The following is a 25773-nucleotide window of genomic DNA, read 5'->3' as shown; positions in this document are numbered from 1 at the left end:
CATACCTCAGCCACACTGATGACCTTGAAGGGCCCTCGTAAGAAGGGCTTTTGGGTCTTGGTGCCTGAAATACAGAGGAATGGAACCCCTGGAAGCAATTGTTTCAGTCCTTTCTCTGTTCTCATGGATTGTCCACAAGCCAAGCAGAGCATAGTTTTTCTCTTTCCATCAGGTGAGAGATAACAGTATCCCTAAAATGGGAGACAAAGATGGCTTTATATAGGAGCATCTAAATTGTTACAGCATTGCTGTAGAACATTTTACAATATAAATGTAGCACTTTTAACACCCCAAAATGCTAAATTTAAAATTTTATGCTAAATTTAAATTTAGCATAAATTTAGCCAAAATGCTAAATTAAAAAATTTAAAGTATTTCCGAATTCTGTAATGACAATTCAACACCAATGAATATAAACTGTGTGCAAAATCAGCTTCTTGGAGAAACGGCCAGCTCCAGATTTGGGGCAAGAAATATACAAGACAATCAAGGGATATCTTGTGTCCTGAAAGAAAAGAAGCCATCATCATGTCCAAAAGACACAGGAGCCAACATGAAGGAGCCTCCACTGCCCCAAAATGGGACAACTAGGGAGCAACAGAAAGACTGATAACTAAAACATTTTGAAAATGTTTAAATATAAAAAATCCTATGAGTTTTAATGATGCTAACAATATAAATAAAAACAAATAAACCCCAAGCAAATAAAAACAAAACTACAACTTTTCAGAGACTGTTGGAAGTAAACTGGCATCAATTTAAAACTCTACAAACTGTCCGCTAGAAATTGTGGCAGATTATTTGTAAAGATGGCCACAATAAAACCATCCCACTCTTATTTGCATGCCCTTTTAAAATGTGACATTTTTGGTACTCCAATTGGGAAGTAGAATCTTTCTCCTTTTCTTCTTTCCTTGAATCTGGGAAAGGCCATGTGACTTGCTTTGGCCAACATAGCACTAACAAATGTGATGCAAGCAGATGCATAAGAAGTGCTTGCACATTGGAGCTTATTCTCTTTTAGCTGCCATTGGAACCCTGAGACCACAATGTGAACAAACTTGAGCTAGCCTGCTCAAGAAGTCATGTAGTTGAAGAACCAATGTTCCCAGCTAACAGCCTGCTAACCACCAGATGGTGAGGGACACCATCTTTGACCATCCAGTCCCCATAAAAACACCCATCTACTAAAGAACCACCAGATGACTGTAGCCACATTAGTGACCTGGGACAAGACCAGCAGAACTGCCCAGGTGACCCCAGCTCTAATCGCTGGCTCACAAAGCAAAAAATGGGTGTTTTATTTAAGCCACTAAATTTTCAGGGGTTTTGTTACACTGCAATAGATAAGTGAGATCAATAGAAAGAATTAGGCGTTCATCCTACCTTCCCTTACAACCATATTTTTGAGTAGTCAAATATTGAATTGATGAGCTAAAGTTCTTCCTTCTATTAAAAGTTTAGTTAATCAATGTAGGAAAAAATGATAGAATTAGACAAAATTAACCCTTTTGAAACAAGAGAGCAACATTAAGTGAAATGTCTTTGGGGAATTTTTAAACATGAAATCAGGTTGTAAACACCTGAACCCACTCATAACTATCATGACTAAAAATGGAAAACCCACACATTGCCTATGTGAGTGATAAATAGGAAACATGGGCAAACCCATGAAGATTCTGGCCCAAAAAACTGTTAAACATAAATCTAATTACAACTATAGGACTCAATTCCACTTACAGAAATTATGGGGGATGGGGAAACAAGTCAAAGGATGCCACAAAGAAGAAAGTAAACAAATCCCATTAAGGGGCATTCAATATGAAAATGGAGCCAGACTATGCAACTGAGTGTCCCATAGAGACCTTATTTGAATCTTGACACAAACCAACAAACCATAAAAAAAAAATTTTAGGGCAACCTGGCAAATTTGATTAAGGACAGAGTATTAGATGGCCAAAGAATTATTGTTAATCTTGTTAGCTGTAAGAATGGCATGATGAGTATGTCAGAAAATGTCCAAAATTTTTGGAAGTATGTGATTCATATGGAGGTGAAATAATATAATGTCTGGGGTTGGCAAACATGGCAAAACCTAGATAATAGTTAAATATGAATGATGGATAAATGAAGACTTATTTCCCTAGTCTCTCTACTTTGGAATATGTATGAAAATTTCAATAATAAAAATTTTAAGTACATTAGATTAATATAAACCACCTAATTTGTTTTCTTCTCACAATTTTCCTTTATTCTTTCCTACCAGAATCAGAGTCTAAGTGATTTCACTCAAAAATCAGCATTCAACTTGTATGAACATAAAGTTTTCTAGGGAAAAAATTTTCGCATTTTATTAAATTACTCTCTTTTACCCTATTTTTCTTTCATCTTTGAGAGGAAGAAACCACTTACTGGTTGATCAATGTTTTCTTCTTTAATCACAGATGATGTACAGACACCAGCGTAATTTGCTGATGTAATTTCCTTATCCAAGGCAGTGCTATGAAAGGCCACAAGTGCTTTTATATTTTTCATGTAATGCCACTTTTGATTGGCAGCTCCATTGTTGTATGGCTTATATTTCTGAAAAGAGGCAAAATATGGAGTCAAGTGAGTTCATGTGAGGGTTATAGTAGTCTTGTTTTTCATTGCATATATCCAGAAAGTGCAGATAATTACTCATAATCCCACCACACAGTGACAACTACTACTCTTGAAATTTTAGTGATTAGACATGAAATCTTTTATATGTTTATAAATACACATTATTTGATTTATAAAAATAGAATCATAAAATGCATACAATTTGGTAACTGCAATTTTTTTTCTTAACAATATTCCCTGAACTTTTTTCTAACATCTTTTAAAAATATATATCATTTCATTTTAGGGATATTTTACTAATCTCCAATAGTTAAAAATGTAGGTTCTTTCTCAAAATTTCTCTAAAATAAACAAATAGTGTAAATAAATATTTGGGAAATCCATGATAATTTTTTAGGACAAATTTCTAGAAGTAGAGTTGCCAATAAAAAAAATCATTTTAAAGATTATGATATATCAAAATGCCTTCTAGAGAAATTATTTTACCTTGTACTTGTGCCAATAATATACTAAATGACCCATTTTCCTTACATTCTTGCCAAAAAATGGGCAATATTTTCCAAACATGAATATAATAAATGAAAAAAAGTACCCCGTTGATATTTTAATTTACATTTCATTGGTTATCAAAGAGGTTTATTTTTTAAGTACATTCAGTTAAACATGTAATAGAAACAATATATTTATTCTAATTGCGAAAGTTGGTTCAAGTACAAGTAAAGAAATAGTTTCAATTTAACAGAACTTAAACCAGTAGATTAGTTCTAACTAAATATGTCATAACACCTCAAGGAACTTTTATAATTAATAACATCTACTTTACCAAGCGAGAGCTTAATAGCAAAGAAGAAAATAAATGAGTCCTAAGAATTGATTTAATGGGTCAGACAATAAAGCCTCCTTCAGAGGTCTGAAAAACCAAAGACTATATGTTCAAGGGACAGAAAAGGGTCTAGTAGCATTAACCTGCCATGCCTCATTTTTATTATTTTACATGAACTTTAATATTTTCTCACAAACCAGTTGTTTCAATAAATACAACACCAGCAACAAAAAATTCTTGAAAGGTAATCCAAATTACCTTGGGGTCAAATTATTTCTTACGAAATGGTAATCTTGGGAGAAACCATCCATATCTACAATTTTATGAAAATGATTAAAGTACTAAAATTGTATGTGTATGAGGTTGTATCTCACTGTGGTCTGTGCTGAAGAGGCACCTGACAGAGAAGAATGTAATGTTATATGCACTCTATCTCCTAGAATAATTTTTTAGTCCATATTTATCACCAGGATAGAAGACTTAATTAAGCTTTGGTATTTGTCCAGATTGCTATGTCTCAATTTTGGATTCAGGGCCTGCAAAACAAGTTGCCTCATTGCTATTAAAAACACAGAATGAAACAAATGTTATTTGGAGGCAATCTATTCTGTTCAACAAGAGGATGGAAAATACTGAGGAGGACACAGAAAGTAAATGCAAAGCAGGAATGCTTCTCCACTTTCTCCCTTACTAGCAAGGAAAAACACGTATTCGTTTAGGAGTAGTTTTGGTTATAAGCATGTGAGAATGACAGAAAAATGTGAAAAAAAAAAAGATCTTCCTAGGTCTTTGTCCAAAACTCAAATGAAGCCAGACTTCTCTGGAGTCTCCATAAATTGTCTGGCTGCTATAAGCATTTGCAACAGTGAATGAAAAGAGAATTTCAAATGGGTCGTTTGGTAGAATTAACACTGAGGATCTTGCATCCTTTGGGAAGACCTCCCTGACTAGGTTCTTTCTCTCCAGCTGCCAAGGCCTTTAGAAACGGGAGCCTTGCATATGTTCCTGATGATCAAATTTAGGTGCATCTAATAGCCTGCAGCCACCACTGAGACCATAAGCTTGATGAATGCTGCTGGGACAATTTCTCATGCTTGCCATTGGGTTTGATTTCAGTAACTAGCATAGTGCCTGACATGCAGCAAGCCCACAATCACCATCTGTCGGATTAAACTAAATTAAGAGGTACATGAACATGTTCAATTTAAAATCTAGGCAGACTATTGTAAATATTTTAACAACATTCAAATAGGATTCTATGACAGTTTTTTTTCTCCACTGCAAGGAAGCACAAAGCTTTACTTAAATTTAATTAAAAGGCCATGACTAATCTTTAGCCATACATATCTTACCTGAACAATAACTGGATAGCCACAAACTTCATTTCTAGTCTTGGTCATAGACACTGCCAGCACAAGGTCAGGGTTACTCACCAGGTGAAAGGTCCTTGGGAAAACAGGATTAGCCACATTACAAAGTAGCATGACCAGATTAGATCTCCCTCTGTGCCACTTAGCACTGTGTTGCCTCTCAGCTCCATGCATGCTCTGTAATAATGAATGTGAATCCTTTAAGAATTTCTCCCCTACAGTAAGTGTGATGTTAAGCTTTCTCAGTAGAGAATGCTGGAAGAAGACTGCAGGATGAAGGGGCTCTCCTACTCTTTCTGGCTGTGGCAGGGGGTCAGCGGTTGGGAGTGAGAACACCCAATGATGCTTTGTTCCAGCCAGGTGCCCAGGAAGCAGGTCTCCCGGCACCTTCACAGCCCGGGCTTGCCTATTGCTCCTTTGCTCACTTTCTCCTGACATGGATACCACATGCTTCAGGCCTCCTAGTGTACCACCATCCCATTCCCTCTGCATGCTGCTGTGCCCAGCAACAGACTGCACCCTCCTATATGTTCCAGAATATTATGTCTTGCTCACTCAGTGTCATGGTTTGAATGTCCCTCCAAAACTCATGTTGAAACTTAATTCCCAATGTGGCAGTATTAAGAAATGGAGTCTTTAAGAGGTGATGGGATCAAGAGGGGTCTGCCTGGATTAATCCATAGATGAAAGGGTTAATGGATTAACAGGTCATAATGGGAGTGAAACTAGTGGGTTTATAAGGAAAGGAATGTGATGTAATGTTCTGTGCTGTATGATGCCCTGTGCCATATGATGACCTAGGCCATCTCAGGGCTCTAGAGAGCCCCCAGCTGCAAGAAAGCTCTCACCAGATGCACCCCTCAACATTGGACTTTCCAACATCCAGAATTGTAAGAAATAAATTTCATTTATTATAAATTACCCAGTTTCAGGCATTCTTCTTTTTTTTTCTTTTTCGAGATGGAGATTCACTCTGTCACCCGGGTTGGAGTGCAGTGTCATGATCTCAACTCACTGCAACATCTACCTCTTGGGTTCAAGCGATTCTTCTGCCTCAGTCTCCTGAGTAGCTGGTACTACAGGCATGTGCCACTATGCCCAGCTAATTTTTGTATTTTTAGTAGAGATGGGGTTTCACCATGTTGGCCAGGCTGGTCCAGCCAGGTGATCTCAGGTGATCCTCCCACCTCAGCCTCCCAAAGTGCTGGGATTACAGGCATGAGCCACCATGCCCGGCCCTATTTCAGTTATTCTGTTACTAAGACATTCAGCCACTACAGACAAGCTCTGGCCAGGTACGCCAGCAAAACTGCTCCGCAATTCAGTGGAATGGAACCATACCTTTTCTGATGAGTCCTGAACCCCAGCCTTGGGGAGGGGACCCCATTGCAAGTTTATCCTGTCTTAGGCAATCTCCTTCAGCCATAGGGTGATATATATTATATACATATGTAATATACATGGGTATATATACCCTAGTTTACTAGCCTGGGTAAAATATGGAGGATAAAAAGACTGTGGTTAACATAAATGGATTTTTCCATTGAGTTCTACTACATAGTGTAACCCATGGTTCTCTAGGTTTCACCAGCTTATCAAAACAAATGAGTTTTAAAAGCCACCCATCTACATGAAAGAGAACAAAGCAATATGCCAAGGGAAGATGTGCAATAAAGCTCAGAATTACTGTCACTGTGCAAACACACTTCTGCCATGGGACATATATTGTTCTGAATCATGCCTCCATCTAATCAACAAGACTTCTGCAGAAACTCTCGGCCAGGCGCGGTGGCTCACGCTTGTAATCCCAGCACTTTGGGAGGCCGAGGAGGGCGGATCACGAGGTCAGGAGATCGAGACCACGGTGAAACCCTGTCTCTACTAAAAATACAAAAAATTAGCCGGGCGTGGTGGCAGGCGCCTGTAGTCCCAACTACTCGGAAAGGCTGAGGCAGGAGAATGGCATGAACCCAGGAGGCGGAGCTTGCAGTGAGCCGAGATCGCGCCACCGCACTCCAGCCTGGGCAACAGACGCTCTGTCTCAAAAAAAAAAAAAAAAAAAACTATTTTGTCCAAGTCTGTCTGGGTGTCCCTAGAGGGTGACTTGTGCTTATCGGCAAATCTTGTCCCACTGGGCCTCCTGATTTTCCACCACTTCTCTCTGGACTCTGACGTTTCCAATGAGGGATCAACCAATATCACCATCTCCCTTCCACTAACTGCCTCTCTTTTACATGGCTTGACATGAGGAGCTCCCAAGATGACAAAAGTACAGAATGTTCTGCAAAGTGGGAGGAGATGGAAAGAAACTGTCCTTCTCTTTTGTGTTATACGTGGTTAGATTTTCCAAGGCAGTGCTACACATGACCCAACATCTCATAGAGTTTTAGGCAGACACTGAGCAAGATTCAGAACTAGTATTCTCTTCCAATGACCAAGTATTCCTGGGTCAAACTCATCATGCAAAGGCTTTCTCTTGCGGTAGGGTCACATTCTCATTCCCCATGCATGTCCACCCAAATTTATCAGCCATGCTCAAATTGCAATTTAGGTTTAAGTGGGGACCTCTACTATAATACAGAAAGCCGAGGCAATAATATAAATTGCTAAATACAATGTAGAAATGAGGAAACACTAGGATGTCAGCTCCATAAGAGTAAAGATTTTTTATCTGTTTTGTTCTTTGTAAAGCAACAGCTCCTAAAACACTGCCCTCAATAACCCTTGGCAGTTGAATGAATGAATTCTGGTTCCATATGGCAAACCACTCACAGAAACAAAAGCCTGCTGTCCTACCTACACATTGCAAAGGCAGCTTAGGCCAGGTGAATGGGGCAAAGAAACACTTTCACCAGGTCTGTCTACACAGTTGGTTTTCCCGTCTTTTCTAACATCAGCCCTGCGAGTTCTCCTGGCTGGAGGCTTTGCTCATCTCAGTGAGCAGAGTAAGACCAGCTCCTCTCCTGCCCACGCAGCGCTCGTTGCTGCCGCCTGCTGAAGCTTGTGCAACCTCCCTCAAAGTACTGATTCATAAGCCTTTTCATTGCAGACCTTTTGAGAGGCCAGTGAAAATCTCAGCTCTTTCCCAGAAAAAATAAATTGCACAGATGCACAAACATACACTTTGTACACTATTTCAAGAGATTAAAGAGGTCCCTGGAGAACCACCATATCACACTAATGGTAGAAGTTGAAGCAAACCAATCTAAGAAACGGAATTGTTTTCTTTTCTGTTCGAGTAAAGAAATGTTCCATATGCACCAAAAAAAAAAAAAAAAAAAAAAAGAGAGAGAGAAATGTGTAATCAACCAGCATGGACCTAACAGCCATCAACATTCTGCCATTCTCGTTTCATCCATTCCCCTCAACTTTTAAAATTTTTATTTATCATAGAATGTCTTACAACAAATCTAAGATAGCTTTGAATTTTATCTGTAAATACTAAAATGTTTCCAACTTATCAGGACTTTTTTTTTTAACATTACCATTGAACCATTATTGTACCCAACAAAATTAATAGGACTTCCTTAATGTCATCAGATAGCCAAGCTGTTTTACATTTCTCCTGATTATCTCAAAAATAACTTTTTTACAGTACTGTAATTGGTTCAAATTTGGATCCAGGACCAGACATTGAATTAGGTTGATATATTTGCTAAGATAGGAATTAGTTTATACTGCGTGAGTGGAAACCACAAATTGGTTATTTTATGAAGGTGGAGGAAAGAGGGAAGGTGTGTGTTGGGGGAAGGATGGGGAGTAAGTTAATGAAAAGTATCAAAAAATTTGAAAATTGAGGACTTTTTAGAATTCTTATTTGATCTCTTCATGTCATAAAAATGACATTGATGAGAGTTCAGTCTTGAGCCCAATGGCCAGATAAAACTATACCCAGGAGATCAGAGGGAACATTCCTCCTCTGAATCTGATTGTGGATAAATTGTATGTAGCTTACCTAGCATTTACATTTGAATTTATTCCCTTCCTCTTCTTTGGCTAGGATAAAGAATCATCAGCTAAGTTAAATAGAAGACCCAGAACTCTCAAATATAGTTCATCTTGTTCTGTGGGGACCATGCTAGACTTATTAGGATCCTATTCACCTTTTGATATATTAAACCCAAATATAATGGGATTACCTGCTCTCTTCCTGGTATATCCAGCGCTGATGACTACCATCAGATTTCTTCTCCACCAAAACCACCTCCATGCCTGACCGGAGATTGGGACCTTGAACCCCCAAGACTAGCTGAGGAGCAGCATGGCTTATAATCTGCCCATCTCTGTATTCGAACTGCTGATGGTAATGCTTGTGCAATTTACTATGCTTTGGTGAACAGCTGAGATAAAGAAACCTCCATTAGTGGCAGAAAAATGTCCCATGCACTTGATCATGCACTTGATGTGCTGGAGATTATAAGTTCTGTTGGTGAGAGCTCCAGTGTGAACCATGTTAACTTGAAATGATAGACGATGTCATTAGAATGACGGCAATGCTACTAGCACTGCACTTCTAAGCTGACATAAGAAGTAGAATTCTGAGCTTATTTCGTAACATAAATAAATGTTTACCAGGAGAATATTTGAAAAATTCATTAGCAAAGAGAAAAGAACTTCAGTTGACAAGGTAATTTAAAGAGGAAAAAGTAAAATTTAAAATTAAGTAAGAGAATGGGGGCAGGGGCATGTAGAATCAAAACAGAGAAATAAAGGAATTCTATTCAAACTATGATTGTTTCTATCCTCTATCTACAGTATCCATGGAAACAGAACACCATTCTCCAAGTTTTTAACTCACCTCTAACAAGTCATAGCATATCATAAAATAATGATGCACTAATAATTTAAATGATTCTCTTACTTAAGGATCTTACATTAAGCAGAAGTAACATATTACATATCACAACACATTGTCAATTAAATTAATCTATAAACACCTATTAAGTCCCTACTATGTGCATGGCCTAGTGCTAAATGTTGAAGTGTCAAAAACGTTTAATTCACATGTTCCAGTGACTGCTGTAATGTCAAGTAAATGTCTAAAGATTATGAAATAATACAAAGTACTATATATTCCTGTCATTTCAATGGACATTGACAAAAAACATTAAACTAAAAAGGAAGAAACTGCATTTTCTTAATTTCTTAAAAACATCAGGGCATCTTAAATGCTTATTCATAAGTTCACTCACACATTCATTCAACAAATATACAGGCTCTGTGCTAAGTTTTCAGGAGGCAAAGGTGGATAAGCATACTGTTTAATAGAAAAAACACACAAATGAGTAAGATATTATACATTGAACAAAATAAACCAAAGAGTAAAGGACCTTCCCGCAAAATTTTGTAAATATTTTAATAAAAAAACATAAGACAAAAATGTGCATGTTGATAGAAACGGCAGCTAACAGCAGTGAAAATTCTTAGGAATATATGTGCCCCAAGGTGAGAAAACTAACACTAGACAGAAATCTTTAAGAGGAATCCTTTGCAACTTTTTACCTGTGTTTCTTCTGTGGTTCCACGTTTTCAAAGAGCCCTTTTTCCATTTTCTTTGGAAGACTGTCATCCTCATCAAAGTCATGTGAAGTTTCCTGCCAGGCATACCTGAGAAGTGTGTGACAAGCCTTCATTCGAAGATGAGCTCTTGCGTGTGAATCTCTATCAAGGTTCAGAAGCAAACACAAGTCTAAGAAATCTCATTTGTGTTCACAGAATTTTTTCCTGAGGTGTAGTCTGATCATATTCCGCAGGATGTTGTTGGATCTATAAATCTTATTTCCATAAGGGTGCCTAATATTTGAAAGTCACATCTTACTAATACATCATTTAGATCTTTTAATATAAGGCTAAAAATAAAATCCCTCAATCACATAATAAAACAGCATTCATCTTTGTCATGTTTACTCAGAAAAAAAATGGGACCATGTATTTTATTTCAAAAATCATAAAGATTGACTACTCAGTAGTTTGAGAAATTCACAATGAACATGTAATGAGACTCCCTGTGTCTACCCCATAATTGGGTCATAATTCTGACTGGAACAGTACAGACTAGATTACCCGGTTTTGTAAAGTTTACTCATTAGACAAGGTTAAGAAATCTTAACTTTTCCAAGATTTCTCCACAGAGAAATCCAGAGAAACTCAAATAGCATCTGCACATATGAGCCAGCTTTTGATAGAGAATAATATACTAAACAGAGTAAATAATCATAGTTTGAATAATTGGGTCAGCCTTCTGGCTTCTTACTAAAATGAAGATATGCAGGGGATCAGTAGCCGCCATATAGATCTGTACCTATAAAGTTCCAGGCCACTGTTGAGAGCACATTTGCCTTCAGTGGGATTGTGATATGAGGACTGCTTGACTGAGGAAGGATAAATATACAGGCAAAGCAGGAAGCCTATTTCAGCACTCTAAGTATGCATACCTGTAAATAAAGTTCTGTGGGACAGACTGATCACCAAGGTGCTTGTGATAATTTGATGTAACTACAAGCGTTATTAAATTACCAAAATCTTCAGGGACAGTTCCTGTGCTAGCAGAGCTGACCGTGCTCTTTTCAAATGTAATAGAAGTATTACATGTGGTTATGAAACTGTGGGTAATGACTGCCTCATTCAGAACTGCAGGCAGCACAAGCCGCTTTTCAAGGCAAAAACTCTCCCTTTACAGTTAAAAAAAACAACAGTGCCATCTTGTGTTAAAAATAAAAACCACAGCTTTCTCACCAATTCCAATTCTTTGGGGAAAAGAGAAAAAAAAAGTCATTCTTAGTTTTAACAAAGTTAGCAGGATGCAAACAAGATTCTTCACCCAAATCCAGATGTTTAACTTTCTTACTCAGAATTTCTCTATCAGCTCTTGAACTTCCTGGCAAATGAGGTATAGTCAAGTCAGTTTTAGAACAGTCATTTTTCAGTCCATCTTGCTTTATTAATTTGCTCATTCATAGAACAAATCATTCGTTAGTTATTCACTCCTTTAATCAATATTTATAGAACATCTACAAGACAGGTAAGTTATCAGTGCTCATGGAGTTTACATTCTAGTGGGAAGAGGAGAGATTAAATAGACAAGTAAATGAATAAACAAGATAAATGCCATAAGTTGAATAAAATAGGATATTGTAATGGAAATTGACTGGGATGGGGTAAGGTTTACATTAGCAATGGAGTCAAAGAAGGCTTCTCTGAGAGGTGATGTTTGAATTGAGACATAGACAATAGGAAGGGGCCAGCCATGTGAGGATCTAGAGGGAGAGGATTCCAAGCAGAGAAAAGAACAAATGAAAAGGCTATGAAGCAAGATTATGGTTAGCCCATTTGAAGAACAGAAAGACAGTGGTGTGACAGGTATGCAGTGAGTGAGAGGATGGTAGTTCTAGACGAGGCTTAAGAGGTGGGCAGGTACCTGTGATTCAGTGAGGAAATCAGAAAGTTTCCTCCACTCTCTATGTTCCTAAAGTCTTTTTTTCCTGCAAAGCACAAAAGTGGTAGGCAAGTGCTACCAGAATTTCTTTTCAATTTTTCTTATTGTTTGTGCCAGACACCTTTATGATAAAAAAGCAATCAAAAAAGATCCTTCTAGATTGATGTTCTAGCTGCTGGCTTTATGCATGTCCCTCCTTAAATCATCTGATTTTTCAAATATGCAAAAACCTCCAAACAAGCACATTTAAGAAAGTCTGGGAAAAATCTTACAGTGACTTCCTAATGTAAGATGATTTAGGATTATTTCAGGATCATGTCATCAGAAATGCTTCAAATGACTAGTGACAGCCTGGAAAATAGATAACCCTGTGTATTAAAAAAAATTTTAAATAGTTTAAGGGCTGACAAGTAGAAGAGGAATAGGGCATAGTACAGAGAAACACATAGAATAATAAGATGGAGATGGTCTAAATAATTATTTAAATGTTAGAATGGGCCTCCTTGAAAACAGTGATCTCTCTGTTATTAGGAGTATTCAAGAAGAGACTTGAGCAAAAGAGCCTGCTTGGAATATGCAGGAGATACCTGCATTGTACTCTGAGAGAACCCAATTACTTTTAACCTCAAGGACTCCAGGCCTTCATGAAATCTCTGATTCAGAACAATGAGGATCTTTGCTCTCAAAAATGTTTCTTCTTTTTTCTTACTTTCTGTTTATTTTTTTCCAAGTGCAAACTAAATTACTCAGAGGATAGATGACACATTCTTTAGAAGGGGATGTGAAAGTTCGTGGTCAATTCCCTGACTGTTGAGAAAGATGCCATCTAGGACCAATCATTCTCTCTGAAAAATGCCTTCTGGTGCCTTTGTCAGTGTCAGTCATAGGACCAAATGAATCACCCATCCAAATGAGGAAGTTTGGTTCCTAAAATAAAAGTTCATATTCTTACAACTGAGGATAGAAACAATTCATAACAATGATATATAAATTATTTTCACAATTATTGCAGAGGTAATTGGCCAGGTATTTTCGGTTTTATAATTTGGAAACACATTCAATCTTTCCTTCATTTATTCAGTAAATGATGATTAGAACCCATGTGACAGAGTCTTTGCCCTCAACGTTCCCAGGCTGGTAGAGGGAGGGGTAGGCAAGGGGGAGAGGGACTGACAAGCACATTGCCACGTACAGTCATTGCTGTAATTGACTTCAATGCTAAAGTATCATTCTACAGATAAGTACGGGGCAAGTAAAGGCACTGCAGTGGAGAGAAATTCATATGTGGCTCAGAGGTCTGCAACAGAACATAAACAGAATGTGCAATATGCAAGCGACAGCTTGTCGTTGCTGAGCTGGAGGTTAGAATTCATGTGGCAGAAAGAGACAGCAGGCATGGGAATGCAAATGAAGGTCAATGACAGGCATGAACCAGGGTCAGAAGGCCTTGGGATTCCAGATGAATAAGTTTTTCTGTCTGCAATAGGTAGCCCTTAAAAAACTATGTGAAAAGGATTGTGCATTAGAAAGTTAATTGTCTACAGTTTAACTTAGAGGGGAATTGGAAGGAAGATATTACGGCAATAGAGAGAAATCAGAAAGCTATTTCAATGATCCAGAATGATAACTGTATATTAACATGTGTCTAACTTGAACTTAGGGAAGAAGTTTAATTTATCCTGAAGTCAATGATTATGGAAACAAAACTTGATGAATTCCTCAAATAAATGCCTACTATCCTAAAATTCTAGCCTGTTAAAAATAATAACATTATAACAATATTACTGAAAATAGATCATTGTGATGGTTGAACATCGAAGCTGTAGTTGTATCATTTTGCCGGAAAACTAATTAAATACTAGCTCTTCACCTGCCATTAGTTTCACAAACTTGGCATGAGCTCCCTGCACGGGCTCTGTATTGTTATCAGGCTAATAAGCTGAGTTCAAAAAGCAGCCAGGTAGCTTTCCAGGCTACACTGATTACTTACAGAATTTCACCGGAAGCATTTTCCATTGTTAGAGCATCTTCTTGCATTTGCTTTTCTTCTGGCTCTGTAACTTGCTTCTCTTCTCCAAAAATTGCTACAGGTTTATGCACAGCAAGCTTGCTTCCAGATACAATGTCACTTTGGACTTCTAAAACAAGAGCTGAGCAGAAATTCACAAATTGCAAAGACATATTAGTTACAATTGCAGAGCATCAGGAATTTAAAAACACACACTAAAATACAAATGCAAAAAAATTCCATCTATTTGGTCTATTCATAGGTTACTTATTAAACTCAGTTGAATTTAATTTTAATTTTTATAGATTCTTTACTCTCAAGATATTCTTAGTCAAAAATACTAAAAATAGGTCTTTCCAAAGATCAGTTAATTATTCTATATTGTAATTATTCAAATGGGCTACATTATTCAGATATATGTTTCTAGATCATTCTCTGGGATCCAAAACTCATCAGTGGAAGTCCCAGTCCCAGTCCCAGAGAAAGCCTTGAATGACACATGCAAAGTTTTACTATACGGTGTTCAATATATATAATAGGGCAATGTTTTAAATTATACTAATTTTTTTCTCTTTTTCTTTTCTCTATATGGACTTTTGTCCTGGTTCCTGGAGAAAACTTAAGGGAAGGAGGAAGATCATGAGGAAATTAGAACTTTTATGAAAGAAAAGCAAAAGTCCAAAGATAGTTTTTGACATTCAAACAGCATACTGCCATCGATCGTGGAAGTCAGGATGATACAGTCACAATCTATGGTTTCTCCAAAAGCCTGTAGCTCCCACTTAGTGTATCAAGGGTTTAACTTCAGGATTGACCTGGAGAAAAACCATCACTCCTGGGCCAGAGGGGATCTGCGGCACAAGACAGAGAAAGCCAGAAAACTAGCACAGCATATCTTGATTCTCTCTACAGGCTTCACTTTGGGTATGTTAGTTGAACTGGGGAAACAGTGAGGACACTGCCCATTGTCCCCTTTTGAGCTACCCTTGCTACTCCAATCTGAGGCACAGCCAACCACGTGAACTGGGATCTGGTTTCCGGGAGGTGCAGCTAAGACCCAGGAGTTGCTGAGAATCTTTTTGGGGAGCTTTCCAAAAATGGATGCCAAGCAGGGGTGAGGTGGCTCTGTAGCAAGGACTGCAGAGATGACCACTCAGTCATAGTCAGGCTCCAGAGGGCCACAGGAAGCAGAGAGAAGGCTGAGTCAGGGGGAAGCACACCCACCCAGAGTATCGTCTGAACCAAGAGAAGGAACCACAAGTCACTCCTGTCATCAACTTCAGCCAGTAGAGCCCAGGAAGCAGGAAGATCTGCATCCCAAGTGCTTTCTTTCTATCTTAGAGTGGAACTTAATGTGAGAGTCTGGAGATAGAGAAAACTGAAAGCTCTCCCTAAAGGGACTAATTAAATTAATGGATGGAACAAAATGTAAACACGATTAGAGAATGCATAAGGCTCACAAAGAAGGTCAGATCTGTTAACGACAAAAAAAAAAGATTATGTTTTCTTTGCACATTCAAACTGTAGTGTGAATTAAAATACTCAACCCTGTCAAACATATAATATAAACTAATGTCAAACATTAGTTTAAAGAGTTAAACAGCAAGATGCCGAAGTGAAATACTACCTGTTTAAACAAACTTTGACTTTTTAAAAAGCTATATCATCAAGCATTTCATTTTGGCTGCATATATTAAGGTAAATAATTCCAATGCCTACCTTCTACTTTGTGTGTGCAGCAGAAGATTTGAATTTTGGCAATGTCTGATTCTAGGTTCCTCAGGAATATTTGTTTCTTTTGCTGAGCAACGGACAGGTCAGGATTGATCCAGTGTTCTCCACATGAAACATACACCTATCAAACAAAGCATCTCTTATCCTGTATATAATTGTCACAGCAGCATTATCTGTAATAATCTAAACTGGAAACAATTAAAAAAATATGTCCTATTAATATAATAGGTGAATGATTAAAGAAAACTGTGGTGCCATGGAATACCACTCAGTACTTTCAAAAAAATCAAACTGCTGATAAAGGCAACAACTTTGATGAATTTCAAGAGTTTCGTATTAAGTGAAAAAACTATCTTTGTATTATACCATATTATTTTTGCAACATCCTGTGAATATATAATTATTTCAAAATTAAAGTTTAAAAAATAATTGTTTAAGAAGAAGAGGGAAGGAAGGAAGAAAAAAGGAAGGGAGTGAGGGAGGGAAGGAGGTGGGAAAGAAGGGAGGAAAGAAGGGAGCAAGGGAGGGAGGGAGGGAGAGAGGGAGGAAGGTAGGAAAGAAGGAAGGAACGAGTAAATTACAGATTGGCAGAATTAGAGATTGGCGAACTATCCCTAAACCCAAATCTGGTCCTCTGCCTGTTTTTGTGAGTAGAGTTTTATTAGAATACAGCTATTCCCATTCATTTACACGTTGTCTATGGCTGCTTTCATGCATCAGGAGCAGAGGTGATGTACAGCAGGCACCATATGGCCCACAAAACCTACAATATCTACTATCTCATTCTTTACAGAAAAAGTTTAATGACCCCTGGTATAAATGAATTTGTAGTACAAACACCAAAATGTCAATGTGGATATTTCCAAGTGACAAGATTATGGATGATACTTTTCCTCTTCTCCTTCTCTTTTTGCTTATATGTATTTCTTAAATGTCCTTAAATGGATAAATACTTCTTTAAAGATGAGAAAAGAAAGTGATATATTGAGAAAGGCTCAGTAAGAAGAAAGAGAACCTCGGTGCTGCCTTTTCTGATCATTGCAAAGTCATTATTACAAACATTCGACATTCTGTGTATGAAGACCCAGGGGAAACTTTAAATAATAATAATAATAATTATTATTATTATTATTATTATTTGAGATGGAGTCTCACTCTAGCCCAAGCTGGAGTGCAGTGGCATGCTTTCAGCTCACTGCAACCTCTGCCTCCAGGGCTCAAGTGATTCTCGTGCCTCAGCCTCCTGAGTAGCTGGGATTACAGGCACCTGCCACCAGGCCCAGCTAATTTTTTGTATTTTAGTAGAGGCAGGGTTTCGCCATGTTGCTCAGGGTAGTCTTGAACTCCTGAGCTCAGGTGATCCACCCGCCTCGGCCTCCCAAAGTGCTGGGATTACAGGTATGAGCCACCGCACCCAGCCAAAAATTTCTTCTTTTGAACAACAATTTCTTTTTCTCTTTTGGACATATTTAATCATGTAACTAACTGTTTATGTTTCCATCTTCATGTTACTCTTCAGAGCAGTGACAGATTAATTTCTAGCAAATATACAATCACTCCTCGTTCCATCTTATCCTCCTTCCACTCATACCTGCTTTGCCATGGTGGCCTCATCTATACTTACCATTAAATTATTTTTTTTGTATTGTATGATTTAATGTAATCTACCTTAAATTCATTCTCTAAAAAACCCACAGTGAATAGCACAGCAGAACAAACAAAAACACTAAAAGCAAACAAACAAAGCACTTGCAGAGATGACATTAGGATTCAAAATGAGATCTAGCAGTCTCTGAGAACAACAGACTCTCCACCCTGCGATTCTGCCTCTGATGTTGGCCATTGATACTTATGTTTAAGACTCTCTCCAGTATTTAGGTTCAGGGCCTGAGTTGAGTTCTGACGAAATGGTACAAGCTTTGTTCTCTGTTCAAAGAATTGTAGGCATCAATCAAGGAAGGTATCTTTTTTTAAAATTTTTCAAACCAATGCCTCAAATTCTATAAATGAGGGGAAAGGCTGGGCTGCTAAAGTCCTTCCACTCTTCAGCCTTCTCCAGTCACCAAATAGAGTGTGTGAAAAAAGTAGATATAATTTTGTCCTGAAAAAGTGAAATTACCATTTAGTAAAAAACCATTAAACAACTACATTTTGAAGCTCTCAAAAAGAGTAGAGAATTTACCTCCTTCAGAGCAGGAGATAGAAATTACAAATGATTAACAATTTGGCCTTCTCCAGTTTCTTCCTTAATTTCTAGAGTCTAGGATCATGATGAACATTAAGTAGATTAATTCGGCTGGGCGCGGTGGCCCACACTTGTAATCCCACCACTTTGGGAGGCTGAGGCAGGTGGTTCGCCTGAGCTCAGGAATGTGAGACCAGCCTGAGCAACATGTTGAAATCCATCTCTACCGAAAATACAAAAAATTAGCCAGGCGTAGTGGCACATGCCTATAATCCCAGCTACTCTGGAGGCTGAGGTGGGAGAATTGCTTGAGCATGGGAGGTGGAGGTTGCAGTGAGCCAAGACTGTGCCACTGCACTCCAACCTGGGTATCAGAGTGAAACTCCATCTCAAAAAAAAAAAAAAAGTTTAATTTATATACCACTCTGAAAACCATGCCAGACATATAGGAAGCTCTGAATAATGTTAGCTATTAGTATTACTTTCTAATGTTTGCTCAGTTAGGATAATTCTGAGAGAAAATAAGAATTAAAATGATAAGCATTTGAAGACTTATATTTAAGGGCATTCTTTCTTGGATGGGGTATTAATAAATTAATATTGCCAGTTTCAAATCCATGTCTTTACCAGTTCATCTCTTTGCAGGTCTTTTAAGGCAAATATTTCCTTCCCCTTTTCACTGTACAATCTCCGAGCTGCAGAAGGTAAATTTAAAATCTCAGTGCACCTGTAATAAAAGACACAAAAATTGACCTTGCATACAGAAAGCTTCCAGGAGCAAAGAGAGAAAATAAAAAAAATCTGGGGCCTGAATCCATAATGACAACTCTCTCCGCAGGACTGTTAGTCATGAGCTGGACTCTGGGGTCCATCAGACCCATTTGAGTCTCATTTTCCTCTCCAAATTGTGGCACTTGGGCAAATTATTTAACCTGTCTAAGGCTAGATTTCTTACCTTCCAGGGTTTCTGTGAAGATTAAAGGTTGATTTTGAAAAGGGCTCTTAGCACAGTCCCAGACGTGACCAATAAATAGCTAGACACACTGCTATTGACTTTTAGTTCCTTGGTATGCCCCACACTTTTCTAGTTCTGTGCCTGCGTTCTTTCTCCTACCTAAAAAATTTTCCTTGGCTTTTTCTGATGTAGTCTTGTTCTTTCTCCAAGGTTGTCAAAGTCTAATTTGTCACCAAGTTCCTCAGCTCCCTCCACCAGAAGTGATGACTATAGTCATAGACATCACTTTAACTACCTTTGCAACAGACATTTTTAGCCTTGTTAAACAGTGAACACCGATTTCCCACTCCCACAACCCCCTGCCCTCCCAAACAAGCACTGGACAAGCCCTGTGGATATTGAGATGAATGACAGTTTTGTAGTTCCTTGAGGAGCTCCGAATCTGGTCAGGGTAGAGAAAGGTGAGCAACTGAAGTGTAATATGAAGTCGCAGGTGCTGCCATAGGCACCTGGCCAGCATGCTGAGAACAGAGGGGAAAACAATTTTTCCAGAGAAGGCTTATCTGAGGGAGTGGCATTTGGGTTGGGTTTTGAAGGATAAACAGGATTTCATCAAAAAGCGCTAGACTGGAGCTGAGTGTATGGACATGAGGAGGGTATGGACCAGATGAAACTGAAAAAGAAAACAGAAACCAACTGAAAGTACTTAGGATTCCAGACTGAGGAACCTGCCTTCTAGCCCATAAGCAGCAGAAAGCCACTGAATGCATTAGAGCAGATATGTGGTGTTATCAGGTCTGCTTTTCTGAAAGTTAACTGTCAGAAAGGTGGAAAATGGGCTGGAGGTGGGAGAGGCTGGAGTCTAGACAGCAAGCTTTAGGACAGATGTAAATAGATGGAATTGTGAGGAAAAAGTAGAGCTACAGGAGACTGATGGAGCGTTTCCTAAACAATACTGTGAGGATATCCCACCTATGGAAGAAGTAGAAGATTCTTGCTAAATATATTTTGTGTTAGATACTGTTTACATTCTAACACAAAATTACATAAAGTTGACTTTATGCTCATCAGCAAGACATAGCTTTATAAAGAATGTTTCTAAATTTTATTTCCTCAATGGGATAAAGCAATTAAACAGATAATCAGGCCCTCCATTTCTCTAAGGCTAGCTTAGAAGTAAATAAAACAGGCTGGGTATGGTGGTCCATACCAGTAATCCCAGCACTTGGGGAGGCCAAGATAGGAGGACCACTTGAGGCCAGGAGTTCAAGATCAGCCTGGGCAACATAGCAAGATCCCTATTTTTAAAGAAAGGAGCTATGCCTCCCAGATCCACGTCAGCTACAGCTCCGCAGCAGTGGAGCTCTTACGCTAATCACTTGCCAGGACACCCCACCCCAGGAGCTGTTTTACGCTCTTTCAGTTCTTTCCAAACCATAACAAAACCTTTGAGAAGCTATGGTCACGTACTTTCTCTTTTTCTTTATCTTCTTGCTTTGGATTTTTGTCTCATTTTCTTTCTTCTCCCTGTGGCCTTCTCCGACAGCTGCCCCTTATAATGTTCTCTCTCTTTCCTGGTTATATATAAACCAGGAAATATATCATCATATAGTGATCCCTTGATCATTTTCAATTCTGCATGGTTAAATACTGCTGCATGTGGCTTTCTGATTGTTTCACTAAGCAAATTTTCTTCCCCAAAAGTTAGTTGGGAGTCCCTTGAGAGCAAGCAATGCCTTGTTCTTAAAAAAAAAAAAAAAAAGAAAGAAAGAAAGAAAATACAAAAGAAAAGAAAAAGAAAGAAAAACACCAAAAACCTCCAGCAGAACATCCAACACTGGTTGATGTACGTAATACAAATACAACAGATGACTGTTGATTTAACAGTTGAGGAAAACAAGCCTTGGAGAAGGACAGGGCTTTGCTGAAGACTTCCAGCTAGTTAGTGGCAATGCTGGGGTTAAAAGAAATTCCTTTGCCTCCTAATCCAGTGGTCTTCCCAATATTCTATGTTGCCAGCAACTTTACAGAAAGTAGAAGGTACCAACAACAATAACAAAAGTTCTGTATCTATTATTCTAAAATAGGACTTATTATACTATTAGATCATACTTCAGTTTTGTAGATGGAAAAATCAGCAACAACAAAGAGAACCTCAAAATTGTCTAGAGTGAATTATTAAATAATCAAAGATAGCATAATTTTCCTTAAACTCAATAAAACTATCCCCTCATATTTGACAAGGCATACTTGGCAAAAAAGTTCATACCAAGTGCTCCAACCTTTCAGCAGTGATCTAATTGTTGATTTGATAGAAAATTACTGATTAAAAAAATTGCAATGCATTTCATAAACATGATATACGTTAGTGCTATGGTTTAGATGTTTGTCTTCTGCAAACCTCACATTGAAATTTGATCTCCAATGATGGAGATGAGGTCTAATAAGAGTGTTTGAGTCATGATAGAAGATCCCTCATAAATAGATTAATGCCCCCCCTTGGAAATGAGTGAATTCTCATTCTATTAGTTATTTGAGAGCTGATTGTTAAAGAGATGCTGGCACCTTCCCCCTCTCTCTTACTTCGTCTCCTCTATGTAGTCTCTGCATTTGCCAGCTCCTCTTCACCTTCTGCCATGAGTGGAAGCTGCCTGAAGCCCTCACCAGATGCAGATGCCCAATCTTGAACTTTCCAGCCATCAGAATCATGAACAACATAAACCTTTTTACTTTTTAAATTAACCAGCCTCAGGTATTTCTTCATAGTAACACAAAACAGACTAAGACAGTCATGTTTTAAAAACTGGTTTATAACAGGTAAAATATAAAAATTTAACTACGCCACTCTTAATTCAAGCAAATATAAACCAAAGAAAGTTGCTTTAAATTGTGAAATATGTTTTTTAAATGAGATTAATTTATATTTACAGAGTTGGCCATTCAGAAAGCTAGGAGAATTTGATAGACCTTGACATTTCGGGGAAAAACATTGTATTAATTACCATTGGTATCATAGGCTCACATAGTTTATATATTCCACAGATTAAAAACTCCAGAATCATTATATTAACAACTGGTTTTCTTAGGTAGGTATATATGTAATATATACACATACATGTATGTGTGCATATGTAATATATACACATACGTGTATGTGTGCATATATAATATATACACATACGTGTATGTGTGCATATGTAATATATACACATACGTGTATGTGTGCATATGTAATATATACATACGTGTATGTGTGCATATGTAATATATACACATACGTGTATGTGTGCATATGTAATATATACATGCGTGTATGTGTGCATATGTAATATATACATGCGTGTATGTGTGCATATGTAATATATATACATGCGTGTATGTGTGTATATGTAATATATATACATATGTGTATGTGTGTATATGTAATATATACACGTGTGTATATATAATATTTAACCTATTATAAACCAATTTTTATATATATTTAAATTGGTTTATAATAGGTAAAACATAAAATTTCACTACCCTACACTTAATGCACGCAATTATAAACCAAATATTACATACTACATATATTTAAGTATATATATACTTATATAGTATGTACTATATATATAGTATGTATTTAAGTATATATATAGTATGTACTATACATATATCATATATACCATATATATAGTATCTTATCTGTTATAAATAATCATTCAGTTATTTAAATAGAAAAAATATTTGCATTTAGGATATTAAGTATTTACCTTTCCAAAAACTGATGAAATTCTATGTGATCCATTTCTGTTTCAGAATATTTAGTGACACAGATTTTCTCTTTCTTTTCAGTGTGAACACTTCTGAAACAAATGATCCGAGATTTGACTGATATCTCAGAATACATTGTCAATTATCTTTTGACATACTTTAATATGTGAAAAATTATAAGGTCTTAATTTATCGTGATTTGCCCTAAAGTAATCTCTTTCTTTAAAATATACAGTTTCAAAAACTATCACAATGAAATATTTAACTTCATTTTAAATATTAAATAACATGACATGTTATTACATAAATATTTATACCATGAGTAATTTTGTAAGACAATACATTTTCACTATTTTATTTCTCTTCTAATAATGCTGAACACTATGAAATATAAATTTTTCAACTTTGAAGAAAATTCAGAGATTGCATTCATTTTACCTGTAATTTTTTATTCATATATTGTCTATTAACCCCAATTTTAAAGTTTTTAGACTGAAAAATAAATAATGATGATCATAGAAAAAGATGCTTAATTTGAATATACATCTGCTCAAAGTTTTAAGTTAGAAAACTATTTTGTGCATTTTTTAGAATCTATATTTTATTAAATGAAATGGTTATCAAATACTTTATAATTAATCATTCATTCATTACAAATGGTGATCAAATATAGCTAACCATTCATTCATTCAGTAGTCACAATTAAAGGCCTATGTAGGCCCTTAATCATGTGGCTAACAAAGTGACTCTCTAGTACCTTAATACTTAATTCATCAGAACATAATGATCTATGATCATAACATAGCAGATTGTACATCTGCTATGAATGAAGCATCCCTGTTCTGTATCTCATGGATGGAACATAAGCAGATAATCATGAAACTGAATGATAGGTGCTGTACTGGTGGAAGGCCCGGGGCTGGAGTAGTGGAATACATAGCAGCCATAACTAACTCGAGAGGAGAGAGTGCCTCATTCAGGGTCAACATCTGGAAAGGAAATCTAAACTCATTCTGAAAAGACTTTTACTATTTAAGCACATAGAAGTGTTGGAAAGTGGTGGTGGCTAGTTTGAGAGTGGGAATAGGGGGAGTGTTGATAGGAAATAGAGCTAGAGAAATATGCAGGGACAGGTCATAAAAGGCCTTACAAGCTCTACTAGGGAGCTCAAGTGAGTTCAGAGATCATAACTTACTAATAAGTAATACATATGTTGAAATCATCTAAAATATAAAATTTACTTCAAAGCCTCATCTTGGGCCTTTCCTCTTAAAATTCCCTAAATGTAATTTATAAAATTTTTCTTGTTTAACCTACATTTCTGAGAGACGAAATTTGCCTGTGACACAAGAAAAATTATGAAGGTCTTAATTTATATGAACTTGACAGTCATTATTAAGACTAATTGACAAGATCTTGTCACTCACTAGAGTAATAACCGACTAAGTAATGAACAAATACTATTTGATTTTCCTTAGGCTTTGTAAATGAAAGAACCAATAACAACAACAAAAACTCCTCAAAACTACCTCCAGTAAATTATTAAATAGCTAAAGGACAGCATGTTACTAGAGCAAGATTTGGTTAAAGTATATCTATATTTCATACTTCCAGCATGATTTTGCTTGTAAAGACACTAAACAGCCCAACACTCCTTCTTATAAATAAATTTTAGGTAAATGCAAGTAATATATGTCACTAGAAGTTATTTCTTCTGGAAGATGTGTAACTTGTATTTATTAAATACACCAAGGCAGAGCAGGGCTTCTGCCTGGCACAACTCTAGGATGCCATTCATACAGATAACAATGTGAACGGAGCTCTCTGAAGCTGGACAAAGCAGCCACCCTGCAATGTAAGCCAAGACCTTCCATTTAAACCTTCTGTGAACCAGTACTTACATCCAGCTCTAGGGGTGGGGGAATGCTATTGATGATATTATAGAACACTTTCTGAATCAGCAGAGAAATTAAACTATATGTAGTAGAGTTTTAGTGTTAAGTGCATGCCAGTGTATTTTAATTATTTGAGAGTAATTAATTCATATGGTGAACAAAGTAACTCTAATACCTGAATACTTGATGAACTGGGACATACTGTTCCATAAACATAGCATATGGGCAGCACAGCATTTCACATATTCTCTGCTAGAACCGTTGTCCAAATTTACCATTTCAATCTCTTAAAATTTGTTTGGATTACCTGACTGAACCATGCATTTTAAAACATTGATGTGATAAGATAATATCTGTATGTAACTTTGAGCCACAATTAAAGATAGAAAACAAGAAAAATAATGAATGTAGGAAGAAACAGAAATTTTGTGTTAACTTTGGGTGTTACTTTTGAAGAGTCGTACACTACTTTAAGGACATTACCCTCACATTTTACATCTAGCAGAATGAGCTAATTATGAAATGTATGCGTCAAAGAATTCAATTTCAGGCTTGACTTTATTTTGAAGATTAATTTTTTACTTTATCATTGTTACAGGCAGTTCAGTGGTCAGCCAATCTGAATGTTACTCATTGTTCAGCGATGTATGAAGTATATTTAATCAATGTGAAGAAAGTAATATTAAACTATTATCAGCAGCCTCAAATATTCTAAACATCTCAAAAGAAAGGTCAAGAGGTAATATGGCTGCTAATAATATGAGAAACAATGTGTTTAACTCATTCTTTACATCAGAGCTCTTCAATGATCTATGATGCCTTTTGTCATAAAACAAAATGAAAATACAGCAGGCAATTTTTCTCCGATGTTGGAGAAAATATTGGCTATTGGGAAATTTTTATCCCAATAATAAGGTAAGCTAAAGTGTGAATAAATGTTTTTCTAGGGTGATAAACTTTTAAAATGTTATTCCAAGGAAGACTATAAATTATACAAAGTTATACTTT

General features: G+C 36.9%; 1 protein-coding gene across 1 annotated transcript in view; it reads right to left on the bottom strand.

The window, feature by feature from the left end:
• DCDC1 (doublecortin domain containing 1) overlaps positions 1-25773 on the bottom strand; it is a 515544-nt gene that overhangs the window by 49631 nt on the left and 440140 nt on the right. Inside the window, exons 24-32 of the mRNA XM_063671024.1 lie at positions 22870-22962; positions 18787-18886; positions 15960-16095; positions 14223-14382; positions 10300-10458; positions 8937-9137; positions 4780-4873; positions 2413-2583; positions 6-191 (exon numbers count right to left, since the gene is read on the bottom strand). Of these exons, the coding sequence (XP_063527094.1) occupies positions 6-191; positions 2413-2583; positions 4780-4873; positions 8937-9137; positions 10300-10458; positions 14223-14382; positions 15960-16095; positions 18787-18886; positions 22870-22962 (1300 nt within the window). The remainder of the gene's footprint in view (positions 1-5; positions 192-2412; positions 2584-4779; positions 4874-8936; positions 9138-10299; positions 10459-14222; positions 14383-15959; positions 16096-18786; positions 18887-22869; positions 22963-25773) is intronic.

This window comes from Pongo pygmaeus, chromosome 9 (assembly GCF_028885625.2).
Source record: "Pongo pygmaeus isolate AG05252 chromosome 9, NHGRI_mPonPyg2-v2.0_pri, whole genome shotgun sequence".
In the NCBI taxonomy this organism is placed as follows: Eukaryota; Metazoa; Chordata; class Mammalia; order Primates; family Hominidae; genus Pongo; species Pongo pygmaeus.
This window is presented reverse-complemented; position numbering and strand designations above follow the sequence as displayed.